Here is a 15,002-nt window from a genome sequence, read left to right on the forward strand (position 1 = left end):
GAGGTCAGGATGGGTCTGACTCCATGCTGTGCAAATAGCCTTCTGGAGAGCCAGGCTGCGGTGTCAAGTGGCCTGAGGAGAAGTGAGCAATTTTTTTTTTCTATAAAAGGCAAGATCACAGGTAATCACTGCTGTATATTCATTTTTCTTTGCTTTACAACTCTCTTCAACTGTAAAAAACATTCTTTGTTCTCGGAGCCACACAATGGGTACTGAGCCACACTGCAGCTGCTGGCCCTCGTTTGCCAATCTCTGGACAACATTTTAGATATGCAAGGCCTCAAAAATAGCCTCCTGCTCACCATTGTGCAGGAAGCTACCATAGGATGTATCCTTCCAAAATATAGGTGCAGAGCAAGAAGAAAGGGGCTCAGCAGAGAGAACACAACCCCCCCCCCAACAGAGATGGAAGGGAAGGAAACCCCCACAGCAGTGATGAAGGTGTTCTCAGGGTGATAGCCCTGCCCTAAACAAAGACTCCAGGAGAGATGTGGGCAAGAAGAGTAACTAAATAGGATACAGGGCGACAAAGAGAGAGGAGACTGACATCTGGAAGCGATCGAGATGGAGATCAAGTACCTACAAAGTGATGAGAATATACAGCTAAGCAAATAACGATAAGAAACGATTACTGTTGTATAGAATAGAGAAGTTTTGCAAGGAAAAAAAAAGCAACTGTAATATTCTGCATGGTTCAGCCACTGACGGTATTTACATGGATGCAACGATGTGAACTCTGATACTGAGCTGACCCCCAACATATGCTCATTGGGAAGATGAGAGCTGGCAGGACGTGTGAGCGTGTGGGACAGTGGGAGGTGGCAGAGGCACAGAGGGCTGCAGCCTTGTCTCTCCCCGGGGCATCACTAGACAAAGCCCATGTACCAAGGCACAGTGGAATCTGCCTGCTGTTTAGAGAGAAGCCAGTAGAGAAGGAATAAAAGATTGAAAGTGATTTACTCCAGGGAGCAGGAGACAGAGGCTGGGGGGGGGGTGGTGGGGTGGGATGGGGGTAGCGAGCAGGATTCCCTGCCTTTCCTTGTCAAATTTTTTTCTTATTTCTAATTTAGAAATTTTTAAATTTTGGTCTTATTAATTAATTTGGCGCTTTAACCTACATGCCTGTATAATTGATAAAAATCAATTTAAAAATGCAAAAAAAGGGAGGGAGAGAGGGAGAGGGGAAGGGAAAAGAAAAGAAAAAGAAAGAAAGAAAAGGAAGAGGAAAAGGAAGTCCATCTTCTCAGGCTCGGTGAGTGGAGGACATGGATTTTCTGTCACGGGCGACACTTGACAGATTCTTACACAACCGCTTTCTCGGGATCCCTCGGGAAGGTGTCCAGGTTGCCTGTGATATAGTAGAGAGAACACCACAAGGTCCCTTCGATGTGTCCCCCTTGCGCAGCCTTATGGAAATATTCACCAGCTAAAGTCTGCAGGGAGAAACAAACAGACGTCATTGTCATTAGCAAAAGGTCCCCTGGCAGCGCTGGTCTCACCAAAGCCAAGGTGGTGCAGTGCTTGAAGTCCGATATTATCACTGGCTTGAAACTTCTGATACTTGAGAAAACCAGGTCAAGCCATAGTTCCAGGAAGACAGCTCATCACTGAAGCCATCCTCCGGGATGTATGACCTCGCCCAAAGCTATTCTGTTGATTAAGTTTAGCCAGGAGGGACAACGACAGGTGAAGGAGGGTACCACTGCCTTCTCATTTGATCCTCACATAACCCCTGCGCACTCCACCAAGACTGTATCAAGGAGTCACACCAGGTGAAAATTCAAACACTTGCTTTCCTAACCTTGCTCAATACCTTTCTTCAAACTCCTGTTGGAAAACTGCATTTCCAGTAGAAGGTGAGAATTAGAAAATGACAATAAAAAATCGTCACTCACAGATGTGTGGGAGGCTCACCAGACATTTGCAATGCATAAAAATATCAGCCTCGTGGGCAATCAGACGGAGGTGGAGGGAAAAAAGAAAACAAACACTTAGATGGGGGTTCGTACTTCCCTTGATAACATGATTTTTTGGAGGCAGTTTGCTATTATTTTTAAAAGCATGGGCTTGCGAGGCGGGCCGACTGGGGTTCAAATCCCAGCTCTGCTCTTGATGAGCTCTGTGGCCTTGGGCTTCTCAGTTAATCTCTCCAAACATCATTTTCTGCAATTGTAAAATGTGGCTGCTGATTGTCCCTAGCGGGAAAGTTTGGAGTGAGAATTAAATAGAACACCGTATTCGAAAGGCTTAACCCGGTGCTTCACGGAGAATAAGCTTCCAATCTGCTCTCCTGACCCCACCAGCTCTGGTAGCCCCAGTCTCACCCACTCCCACCAATGCTACCTCCCTTCTCCCATCTCAATAAATGCCAAACATCTCCCCGCCTCTCATGCCCCACAGCCCGCCCACCTGCAAATCCTGTCCCCTCGCCCTTCAGATCTGTAGATGCCTTCCCTGACATGACCCTGTGCTGGCCGCTGCCCCCTCTCGCTGGGACTCAACTGCTCCCACCCTGCTCTGTCTTCAGTATCTGCTGGGACCCAGGAGGAGGCTCTTCAATCGCAGCCTGTCATGTCCTTCCAAGACTGTCAGCAGTTCAGCAAAAGCTGAGTCAGGTGGCCTGGTCAGTGCACGCTTGGCCTTTCTCCATCTGTCCTGCTTTCTGCTCCTGCTGTCCTGGCTTCCCTGCGGTTCCTCTCGCACACCAAGCCTACTTCCCTCTCGGGGCCTTTGTCCTGTGACCTCCTTCTGGAATGTTCTCCCTGATAGCCCCAGGTCTCCTTTGGGAGGCTGTCACTTCACCAGAGAGGCCTTCCCTGGTCTCCCTTCAAAAACAGTCTCCCTCAGGGTCCTCCCTCCGGCCCTCCTCTCTGTTTTATTCTTTCCCATAATACTTTCTCCACTTGCCCTTTGGTCAGATATTTTTTTTTCTTTCCCTCCTACTGAAAGCAAAACTTTTTGTGAGCAGGGACTGTTTTGCCTGCTCTGTGTCCTTACTGCCCAGAAACGTGCCTGCTGTAGGTGGGTGGCCAATAAACGCAGTGGGATACAATGGAGCTGGGGGTATTGTCACCATATCGATATGATTTTAACACAGGAGCTCCATTTCCCACAGAGTCCAGGCCCCGGCTCGACTACATACATGACTCCAAGTTACTCAACCCTCAGTTGCCTCCTCCATAAAATGGACACGATCAGAGAAGACATTTCAGAGGGACACAAGCCTACACAGTGCCACGTGGGGCACAGAGGAAGGGCTGAGAGGCACCGAGGACGCCAGGGCTTTCGTTATCATGAGGTCTGGCCTCACACGGGCACCCCATCTGGACTTGGGCTTCTAGTAGGATCAGTCCCAGCTTTCACCCTCAGCCTGAGTCACTTCCTCCTCTCGCCCTGCTCCAGCCGCCTTCCTCCGTGGACCCTGCACTGGCCTTCGCTGTGTTTCCTCTCCACGTGGCACACGTGGCACCTGGCTAAACACCTGCCTTTGCTCTTCACTCTCTTCCTAAGGGCACTCTGAGCTCCTCGAGAACAGGGCCTGTCTCAGGTGACAGCCTCATGCCTTCCCCTCCCGGTGCCTAGTCCAAGTTTGGCCCAGAGGACGCCTTCCATCCACACATCAGGGCAGGGAGACTGTCCAGCTGCAGTGCTGGTCTCCAGTCTGCTCACCAGATTCCTCCCAGAAACTCCTGGGAAAATGCCATCCAAATACAGGACTCCAAGATTGTACGACGCGTCCGGGTTCCCCATTTCTTCTGCTTTTAACCAGTACTTTGCTGCTTTGGCGTAATTTTTCTTGAATTTGTGGTAATACCATCCCAGGCCATTGACGGCCTGATGCAATCCCTGAATTTTTAGAACAAGAAAGAAATTATTATTTTTTTTAATGAAATCTAAAGAGATGCAGAAGCAACTGCTGTGAAACATTCTGCCCAAGTTTGAGCAAAACCTTCTCTTTCTCTTTTTTGGGGCAGATGGCATTAACGAAAAGCTAAGCACAGAAAACATGAGTCGGCCTGAGAGACTTCCCAGGTGGGTTCTGCCCCGCTGCTGCTGGGATTTCAGCCTTCCAGCTCAGCGGTGAGGCTGGCCCCCAAATCACCACTCAGCGCCTGGGGCCCTGAGGCAAAACCCTTGTCTACACTAGCCTCCACTGCCCGGCGGGATCAGCGGTGCCCTTGAAATTCCTGAGCACCTGACTGTGGTGGGAGACCTGGAACCTGCAGCTGGGATGGTTTCTAGGTGATCCACCTGCCCATCTGTTGATTCCTCGGCCCTGACACCAACAGCCCCTTGGAGGGATGCAGCTGCCACAGCCCACGTGCAGAGCACTGGTGTTTTGTGACTGCTAGGCTTCCCCATTTCTGGTTGGGCTGAAGCAGAAGGGGCGAGTAGAGAAGGAGGAGGGCTTCAGACCCTGCTGAACTCAGGAGCTGGCGCTGGGGAGGGGACACTCCAGCCTGGAGCCCACATACCTACTGAATGCATCCCATCAAGCATGGGCTGTGCTCACACTGCCATGGAAACTCAGGGGCCCTGGTAGGGCCTCCAGCCCACCCAGGAGACCCCTGTGTGTGCACCTGGCCATAGAGTGCACACCTGGCCACAGAGTACACACCTGGCCATAGAGTGCACACCTGGCCAGAGAGTACACACCTGGCCATAGAGTGCACACCTGGCCAGAGAGTACACACCTGGCCAGAGAGCACTCTCATTCCTCTTTCCCACCTGACCCACGAAACCATGAAAACCAACAGCAAAAAACAATGTGAGGGTCAGACAGTGGCCTCGAAGCAGTGGACTTGTGAAGTCAGAATCTAATTTGGAACCACATCTCTTTTGACTCCCCTTTCCCCAGTGAAGACCAGGTGTCTCTAAAGAGCAGGTGACAGGGTTCTTGCCTGTAGCTCGGTCAGTCAGCAGAGGCCTAGAAGGCCATGCCTTCTAGTGTTTATGTTTTAATCTGGGGTCAGGAAGTTCTGGAGAACAAACTAGCAGAGCCCAATGGAGTGGAAGCTCCCTGAGGGCTGGGACTTCAGTTTTCATCCCAGACACAGAGCAGGCACTCAGCACATACCTGCTGAATGAATCAGAGCGCTTTGAATGCCAATGAGAATCGAAAGGGATTCCAAACTCTATGCCCTTAGGATGGAGAGTGGGGTTTGGACCCATAGGCTACCAAGTACCCACCCTGAGAGTGCCACTTGGGAATTTCAAGGCCATTGACCCAATCATGGAAGCATTCTTCTTGAGCCTGTGACGAGGTAAGCTCCCAGTAAATACTGCAGAATGCGTTTATGAAGTAATAGACCAGGTCACAAGTGACAAGAATCTGCTTTGGGATATACCTACAGAAGGGACCCATGGAAATGACTTTTGCAGTTCTTAACTTAAGTGGCCTTAGATGTATTCAGAGATACCTGCCACTGACCAAAAACTTTTCCAAACTGCTCCTCTAGGAATTGGTTTTGGGTTTAGGGGTCCAGAAGAAATTCTGTCTTATTGCTTAGTACTTAGACTTTGCCTAAGTACATTTACTCGGTTGGATCAACAAGATCTGCCTCTGTGTGACTTCTAATTCCAAAAATCAACTATATGCAACCTTTACCACAGTCCCTGACAAATCGTAGGGCCTTAAGAAATCCTTGCTGAATGAATGAATGAGAATCACAAAGCACTTTGAAGAACATGACTATGCCAGACCTCAAAACTACATTTCCCCAATAAGTTCTGCAAAAAAAAAAAAAAATCTATTCAAAATAAAGCAGATTAGACTTTAATTCACCACTAGAGACCTGAAGAGATGCAAATTTCACACCTGTGAAACCCATCACTATCCCACTTTAGAATATTCTGGAACCAGTACTCTAAATGACCACCATTACGCTCCTGTTCTATTTCTGCCCTATACTTTCTGTCAGGTCAGGAGCAGGTGTGCACACTGGCAAGTCCCTCTTCTTGGGCCATGTGTCCTCTGAACAACTCCCATTCTGAGGAGAGTCTCTGCAGTGTCTTATTTTGGGCTCCACTTTCCTGCTCTGGGGAACAGGACATTCTGTCCCCGCCCAGGGAAAAGTAAACAGGGATAGAAAGTCAATAAGGTTGCTTCAGGAGTCTCCATAGATAAGGCCATCATTTGCAGCCTTGGGAACAGAGGCACATCCAAGAGTCACAAGGGTATAAAGTTTCCTGTCAATGCCAGGTGCAATGGCACATGCCTATAATCCCAGTAACTTGGGAGGCTGAGGCAGGAAGGTCATAAGTTTAACTCCAGCTTTAGCAACTTAGCAAGAGACCCTACTCAAAAGAAGAAGCAGAAAAAGGGCTGGGGATGCAGCTTGGTAGTAGAGCAACCCGGGGATCAATTCCCAGCACTGAAGAAAGAAATCCAATTAAGATGTAGAATTAGAGTGGTTTCTACAAATCTATTAGTTTGCAAATCTGTATGCAGGCTCATGTGAGTGTATGTGTGTGAGTATGCATGCATTGTGTGTGTGTGTGTGTGTGTGTGTGTGTGTGTATGTGTGTGTGTGTGCGCGCGCCTCCTCTCAAGAGCTTTCATAACCTCCTTTCTGTAGTGCTACATAGAATCTGGCTCATAGCATTAGAGTGAAAAATAGGGACAAAAGCAAAATAATTCCTAAACCTGCTAATAACCTTGGTAAACAGTCCCCTTATCAAAGCCCAAGAAGCTAATGGGAATTGGACAGGACGGGGTTAACCTCCTAAAGAATTAGACTTTTGGTTTTCCTAATTCATTGGCGTTTACACCATTCAATTTCAAGGAGCCCCCGCTGCTTGTTATCAGGGCAGCTCATGATTATAATTTTAGCCTTCAAACAAAATCAGCCTGAATTCTATTGACTGGAAGGTGAATTCAGCTTTTGAATCCGACTGTCCCCATTGTGGCTGGATTCTGTGTGTGCAGCAACTCAAAAATGATGAATGCTGCAGCCGGGAGCTGCCTTTTCCCTCAGCCTCTGAGTGAAGGGACAGGGGTGCAGGGGTGCACTGCTCCCTCCTACAGGTGCCCAAGGTACCTTGAAAGCTGCTTTCTTCATCAGCTCCAAGGCGAGCCGTCTGTTCTTTTTCACTCCTTGACCCTAAACATTGATAAACAGCAATAATCATCAGGAAAATCAACTATGTGCACTGACAAGCATCACATAAAATACTTACAAATAAACCCCCATCCTAATTAAGAACTCCACCTTAAACATTTCTATGCTCAGCACTGATTCGTCTCCATCGCCACCAACGCAGCCATCGTCATCATTAGGATTTTGCTCATATTTGTGGAACAGAGGCAGCAAACCTCAACCTCCCAGCTTAGCATCGGTACAAAATCCCCCTTGATCCCCGTGTGAATCATTTTCCCGACACGCCCCGGGTCCTGTCGGGAGAAGCCAGGAATCGGGTTAACTGTGTTTGGTCTCCTGGATGCTTTCCTCCGGGATTATCTAGTATGCCAGACAGACAAAGCACGTTATCTGGGTTGGACAGTCAAGAGTTATTGGGCAGTTGCTGGTAGCCTCTTTGGTCCTGGCTCCAGACCCCAGGGTGTGACGCTGTGGCTTCAGAAGCAGCTTGAGAACCTGCTGCGAAGGAGATAGGACCCTGTGAAATTGGTTGCCCCAGAGGCAAGCGACAGACACTAACAAGTTTCTTCCAGCAAAATCATGATTTTTCCAGAAGAGTTGGTTTATCCTTCTGCAGAGACATGGTCTCTGAGGCTCTTGTTACAAGAAAGGAACTCCGTGGCCCAGGCTGAGGTGTCTGCAAGACCACGTGCAAAGTGGTGGGTCTGAGAGGTCTCTGGGGACACAGGTCTGACAGGGAAGACGCCGGGCACAGGGAGTCAGATGGCAACGCTGCTGCTCCAAACTCACGGAGAAGTCCAACACCCTCAATCTTCCAGGGGCCTCATGGGGTCTATTACTGTTTGGACCTGGAATGTCCCCCCAAAGCTCACGTGTTGAAAGCCTGGGCCCTAATGCAAAAGGTTCAGAGGTGGGGGCTTCCAGGCAATGCCTGGATCCTGAAGATCCAATTAATAGGATGATGGATTAATCCACGGATAGCAGAAAGGACGAGTGGGAGATGGGATCTAGTTGAAGAAGTAGGTCACCCGAGGCGCGGCGTCCCTCTTCCCTCCCTCTGTCTCTGATCTTTCTGCTTCCCACCTGCCCTGTGCTGAGCGGCATTCCCCCACCATGCCCTTCTGCCATGTTTGTGAGATGGTGTCAGCTGACCACGGATTGAGACCCAGGGAACTGTAAGCCAAAATAAAGCTCTCCTCCTCTAAGTTGCTTTAGTCAGGTATTTTGGTCACAGCCACGCAAAACTGACAAACACAGGGTCTTTCTGGACTCAGACAAAGTCAACAGGGTCACGTGTGAGGTGAACGTGAGAGGCTTTTGCAGGAATGCAGCTATTAGCTCTGATGAAATGCTTAAGTTCTCGAGCAAATGGAGGCGGCACTAAAAAGTGCTCCTGGGTTGACTAACATGGGCCACCAGAGTCCTATCATCATGGCAGCCCACCAGAGATGACACTGTCATTCCCACCCAAGAAGTCTCTGAGAGTCACACACTGTGTGAAGCCCAGAGCCAGGGTTTGGACCCAGGCAAGTGAACTTCTGAGTCCAAGCTTGTAACAGTTACTCTTATTCTCTCCTATACATTTCAGCTCTGTGGTGAGAAAGTACAGTGATTCATAATCTCCTGCAGGATACAGGAAACACCTAAGGTAGGCTGGACTCTGTATTTTCCAGGACCCCAAATAACATTATGAATGGAACTAAAGGTGAAATTATATGCACCAAGTTTCGACTAGACTTTAGCTTACCTACTTAATAAAACTGATGGGCTGAAGCAAAGGAGATGATGGAAATATTTTTCAGAAGTGCACCATTACTTCACTTAATTACAGAAGAAGAGGAAAGAGAAGGACACAGAAGGACATTTGGAATAACTGGATAGGGAATGGGGTAACCTTTTTTTTTTTTTTGACTGCTGGAAAGGCATCAGAAAAGCCAGAATCACAGAATGGTAAAACCTGGTTGAGCTCAAAGCTTATCTTCTTCAATTTTCTGTTTTGAAGGAATAAAAATGGGGCCCAGAGAAGCTGGCTTGTGCAAATATATAGAGTCACAGCCACAATCGCAACCCAGATATTTCAGTTTCTCAGGCAGGGATGTTTCCCGTGTACTTGCTATTTAATCAGAAGTGGGATGGCTTCTTGTACAAAGCACTGTGCACAAATCTGAGTAGTATTGGAAACTGTTAAATGTGGGAAATGTCAAGTCCTGGCACAGAGTGAGTCTCAGCAATTATCTACTGTTGCTACAGTCAAAGTCAAGGCTTCATCCTCCTGTGGATGCAAATGGGATGCACCTGACTGCCTTGGACTCTCCACAGCTACCATCCTGGTGCCATCTTTGCACACAATGACTTAGGTGCCCCCACACTGCCAAATGTGTCAAGGACACAGCTGTTCTTTACATTTGGAAAACCCATTTTCCACTGGGTTCTTTCACATGGAATACACTGGGAAAAGCCTCTTAGCTAGAGGTGAAAATCTTCCCTGAGATGCTGATAAAGGGCTTCCTGCATCCCACCCAGAGATAACTTAGCTAGGATGCAAGAAAACAAAACAATAACAAAAAAGCTTTCAGGTTTGGGAAATCAGAACCGAGAAAACATGTCACCAGCAGAATCATTTATTTATGTACGTGCCTTTCCCTCTCAATAGCTCCGAGAACAGAAATAATGTCTGATGCATGCCTTCACAATTTTCACAGTGACCAGTCTCAACTCTGTGGGTAGGTATCTCTCCTCTGTCCTCTGCCCTCCCCTCCAATGTCTGCGCCCCCTGAGGTCAGGGATGTGACTCATGCACCCATATGTCCCTCCACCTCGTGCAGAGTCTGGCACTTTGTCAGCCCTGAGTAGATGCCTGCTGAATAAACACACGGATGCATTGGCATATGGCTAAGATTCAAACAATTTCTATGTTGATTTGATGCCTGGAAAGAGAAGAAGGTCCAGGCTCTCAATTTGGAAACCATAACAACCAATAGCATTTCAGGCTTTGATGGGGTTTAGAGGGTAGAAATGTAGCAAAAGTCATGGTTGTTAATCAGTAAGTGTCCACAGCTGTAGTTCTGGAGATGTGCCTCGCCATGTGAATACATGTCCTTGTTCGAAGACACTCACTTTTAGGGGCAGCTGCATTCTTTGGGCATGGAAATAAGGACCAGGGGTTTCCTTACCACAGCCAAAGTGTTCTGTTTTTCCAAGGTAGGTGAATTTATGACTCTCTGTTTGGGGGTGAAGAGCACAGATTGGGAAGCCAGTCTGCCTGGATCCTTATCCCAGTCCAAAATGTTCATCTGGGCAACCTTGGGTAAGTGACAAAATCTTCCTGTGCCTCTGTTTCCACAAATATAAACCATGATCATAATATACCAAGGCTCCCGCCTTATACACTGTCTGTGAAGATTAAAGGCATTAATTCACCTAAGCGCGATCAATGAATGTGAATGATTATTCTTTTGTATAAGGTACACACATTTCACAGTTCTCCAAGCTCATTGATCATGTTATCACATTCAGTCCATGACCGTGACCTCGTCTCATGAGATGAGATGGTTTCAAGGACATCCATGCTTGCCGAGGTGGGACTGTAACATCTCTGTCCGTCTCCTGGATTCTTCCCAGGCCCTTCTCCTTATTCTTCCACGGGTTCAAAACCAAGATCTTTGTTTTCTTTGGTGGGATTGGTGAGATGGGGCCCCAACCCACACTTTGTTGAAGGAGCAATTCACTGAGAACGCTGGTGGCCAAGAGCAGCACCTGCTGTCTGGCAGCCCTGCACCAACCCATAAAATGGGAGGTCTCCCTGGGAAGGCCACAGCTTTTGAAAAGTACAGAGAATCCAGGTGACACATGTAAGATTAACAATAAAAAATGCAGCCAGCGAAATGCTGTGCCCCTGCCTCTTTCGCCAGTATCCCCCTCCATCAGGAGTGACAGAGGCTTGGGCTAACTCCTTCCACCACAGACTCCAGGTTTGCCTGCTCGACCCTGGAAACTGCTCAGGAAGGCCTGCAGTACAACCGCACCATCCCAGGACAGACTAAGTGGTTCTTACCTTGAATAACACAATGGCGTAGTCGTAGATTAGCGCGGGATCCTCGGTCTCCAGGGCTCCCTTGGCGTACCACTCGATGGCGGCTTCGGGGTTCTTGGTCACACCTTGCTGCCCCCAGAACAGCATCTGGGCCAATCGTTGCTTAAAGACAATAGCAATTTACAACAGGGCATTTCCTGTTTAAATCCTAATGTAAGACTTAAAAGTGTGAGGACAAACCTAGTTTAAAATGTTTTATGTGGAGAATGAGGAATCGGAGAGACACACTCTGTCTTCCAGTGATGGGGGCAGGGCGGGGGGAGAGTCTGAAGGTGGATTTGTATCAATTCAGCCCCCAACAGTGGTGTGTGTGTGTGTGTGTGTGTGTGTGTGTACTGCTGTGTGTGTGTTTGCTGGCATCTAGGGCCAGAGCTGGACAGAACTCGGCCCACATTTCACAACTCTCTTTTTCTCGTCTAATACCCACTCCTTTGGGAGGTTCTGCTATCTTTCTGGACCAGTGATCACCATGGAGATGTCTACAAATCTCCATTGCTCCACGATCCCTCTAGAGCACTGAGCACAGCTCCTGTTCTGTCATCTGTGGATGGATCCACCATCAGAGTCAAGGCTGGGAGCTGTGGAGCAGAGAGACCCTCAAGATCTTTTTAATTTTTCTCCCTTCACCCCCGCCCCTCGTAGAAGTTCACAGAAACTTCTCTGCCAAGAGTTTCTGAAGCAAAGAAGAAAGAAGTATCCCTTGTCAGGGAGGCGATGTCAGTGGAATTTCCAAAACCACACACTGGACTTCTCAGAACTGGGGAGACGCAGCTCAAGGCCAGATGCCAAAGACAGGGGCTGGGTCTGCGGGCAGCCTGGCCCCATGGCTCCCTTCCTGCTTTGGCTCCTTCCTGCTCCGCCTGTCATCTCCTTCTCTTCCCTTTTCCCCCCAGATACTTTCATCTTCTAGCGAAGTATCTGCCGACCTGCTGGGGGGATCTGTAGGAGGGCGGGAGGCCCATTCCACAGGAGGCCCTGAGCAGGTGGCTTTGTTAATATCTTTCATTCTCTTTTTTCTTTCCTTTCCCCCTAGCTGCTCCTCTGTCTGCTTAGCAGCCAGGGAGGCTGCTGGGCTCTGGGTGCACTCAGCAAAGGCTGGACCCCTTGGGTAGGAAGGAGGCTCCCTCCCCGTGCAGTCACCTGGGCAGGCTGCTGGGGGGGACAGTGCTTTTCATAGTGAAATCTAAGCAAGGAATGAGACAGAGGACCCTGCCCCAGTGTGAAATGAGAAAGTTGAGAGCCAAGGTCCATCCGTTTGGCTTGACACACCGTAATGATTTTCTATTGTTCTTCTAGCTGAATACATGGGCTTCTTTTCAAAGCCCATCTAATTTCTCCTGAACCCAAGATGCTTCTTGTTTTCTATCTGATGCATCCAAAATATCTGAAAGGAACCTGCAGGGCTGCTCACAAAGACTGTGGTGCTCTCCTTCTGGGTGGCCACTAGGATGGCACTCTGTCCCACCGGACGTCACGAGCAGCCATGTGACTTGCTTTGCCAGTGAAACATCAGTAGTGACCTGTGCCACTTCTGAGTGGAGGCCTTAGGAGCCAGCCTGTGACACACCAGCCATGGCCCTGCTGCAACGGCTTTGGAAGAATATGTGGAAAAGCCTTGGTCAGCCTGGGCTCCAAGGGACCGAGAGAGCAGAGCCCTGGCCAGGCTCCGCTGGACAAGAAATCCTGTGTTGTGAGCCAGAAAGACACTGGGTTGTTTCGAGCCCCGGAGGTTTGAGAGGTTTTGATGGCCTGATCCACCACGGCCAGTGGGATGTCTGAGACGGGGAAGCGTTTTACCTGGGCTGCTGCGTTGCCTCGCGAGGCTTCGTGCTTCAGCCACATGAAGACGTCCCCATCTTCTTTGGTTTGCACCTTGAGTATTTCATCATCTTTTAGTCTAATGGTTTCAACATATGCCTAAAAGGAAGGAAGGAAAGAATAAGGGAAGGAAGGAAGGGAGGGAGGGAGGGAGGAAGGAAAGACGGACAGGCAGACAAACCCATATGCTATGGGCATGCAAAAGACCTGAGGGTATTTTTAAGGCAGCAGTCAGTTGCTCCAGCACAAACTATGTGAATAACCGAAACCGGAGGCGGCCCACCATGCCCCAGACCACATTCTTTTTAAACAAACGTATTCTGTCTCACATCGCCACACGCATGTGTGTTCCTATCAAAGTGTTTGCTTTGAGAGGCCAGACTTTTTTTCCGCTTCCACTTCTAATATTCAAGCTTGTTTGGCAGTCCATCTGGTAGCACAAATTTCAGAGCCAGAAATTACACACACACACACACACACACACACACACACACACAGCCTCAAAAAAGGTAAATCAATATTTTCTGAATATGACCTTAGTTTTTAATCCCAAAGTATTACTATCCTGCATGACTAACCCTTTTTATTTTCAGGCTCAGCTTCAAATATCTTTGGGCTATTTCCAAAAATTTGAAAATCTACTCTGAAAAGAAGAAGGCATGTTAATTCTCAGAATTGGAGAAAGAATGTTCTGGAGGCTCTACAGATGGACCCAAAGGGAGAGTTCATGAAGTGTTTTGAATTTGCACACAGCCTTTGAAGAAAATACGATTCATTTTGATGCATGAATTTTGGCTGTTCATTAGAAGTCTGGTCCCATTGTTCCAGGCTCCCCCCGCCGCCCCCCACAGGATGACCCTGGGCCAGTGCCAGGAGGGGATCCGGAAGAGCACTTTCCATGCCCAGCACTTGCCGCAGGCAGGTGCTGAGGACTTGGGAAAGAAGCATCAAAGCCCAGGGGTCCAGGCCTGGTTTCCCTTCTGACTTCGTTGGTAGTTTAGGAAATACGCAGAGTCCCTGACTCTGGGCCACAGCCCCAGTCCTTCTGTGTCTCCCAGCGGCTCCTGCACTGTGCCTGTGGAGGCAGGTCCCCTTCAGGGGCATCAGAGCTCTATCTGGCTTACTCTTTGCCAAGTGACCAGTGTGTGCAGAGGGTACAGCCTGAATGCCCTTCAGCTCAAGCTCCAGGGGACACTCTGTTCTCTGCGATGAGCCTGAAATCAGGCAAAAGCGGGAGGAATTCCCTAATAAGGAATTCTCAATGGGAGGGTTTTTGTTCATCTGGAGAACTCGGGTGTTCTGATTTTTTGATTTCTTTTTCTTCTTGTTTTATTTCCTCTTCCTCCTTGCCATAGGACTTGAATGAAAGAAATAACACAGGAAGACACTGGTTCTGCCCTACAGGGAGGCTCATACCCTCGGGTCTTCCTGCCCATCTCTGGCATTGATGACGTGCATCAGAACCTGCCTTACGGCCTGCTTGGCACTGTGCCGACTACTTGCCCAGGATGCATCGAATCTTTGTAACCTGGTAAGACAGTCACTCTGGATATCCCTATCTCACACATGTGGACACTGAGGCCCAGGGAGGCTAACTAACTTGCCTGAGATCATATATTCACTTCTTAGATTTAGGAGTTTGGATCCACGTTGCGCAACACTCTGCACCTGGCCTTGGTATTCTGTAAGGAAGAAGCAAGTGGCGGGTTTCACTGTCTCCCAGGTACCTAAGGAACTCCATTGAACTGGGCTGTGGGAGTCTGGGAAGAGACCATGTCTCCAGGGGGCCCTAGAAGCCAGGCAACACTGTGAAGAAGGAACACGTTTGTCTTTTATATCCCTGACCCAGCCCTTGCACTCTGCTGGGTGGTGCCATTGGGCTTTGCAGCAAGGTAGGGCCATTAAGAGCACTCTTAAACATGTGACATAGGGGACTTGAATTCTAACTCACCACCAACTACCTGAAGACCTGGGCCAGTTGCTTTATTTAT

The 15,002-nt window shown here is 48.8% G+C and overlaps 1 protein-coding gene across 3 annotated transcripts in view; it reads right to left on the minus strand.

The window, feature by feature from the left end:
* Positions 1-15,002, minus strand: part of SEL1L3 (SEL1L family member 3) — a 145,769-nt gene that overhangs the window by 70,104 nt on the left and 60,663 nt on the right. For all 3 annotated transcript variants that reach the window (XM_081303559.1, XM_081303558.1, XM_081303560.1), the window contains exons 12-16: positions 12,991-13,110; positions 11,155-11,295; positions 7,041-7,103; positions 3,670-3,846; positions 1,306-1,433 (exon numbers count right to left, since the gene is read on the minus strand). In XM_081303559.1, the coding sequence (XP_081159685.1) occupies positions 1,306-1,433; positions 3,670-3,846; positions 7,041-7,103; positions 11,155-11,295; positions 12,991-13,110 (629 nt within the window). The remainder of the gene's footprint in view (positions 1-1,305; positions 1,434-3,669; positions 3,847-7,040; positions 7,104-11,154; positions 11,296-12,990; positions 13,111-15,002) is intronic.

This window comes from Spermophilus citellus (assembly GCF_964194105.1).
Source record: "Spermophilus citellus genome assembly, chromosome: 8".
NCBI classification, from domain to species: domain Eukaryota; kingdom Metazoa; phylum Chordata; class Mammalia; order Rodentia; family Sciuridae; genus Spermophilus; species Spermophilus citellus.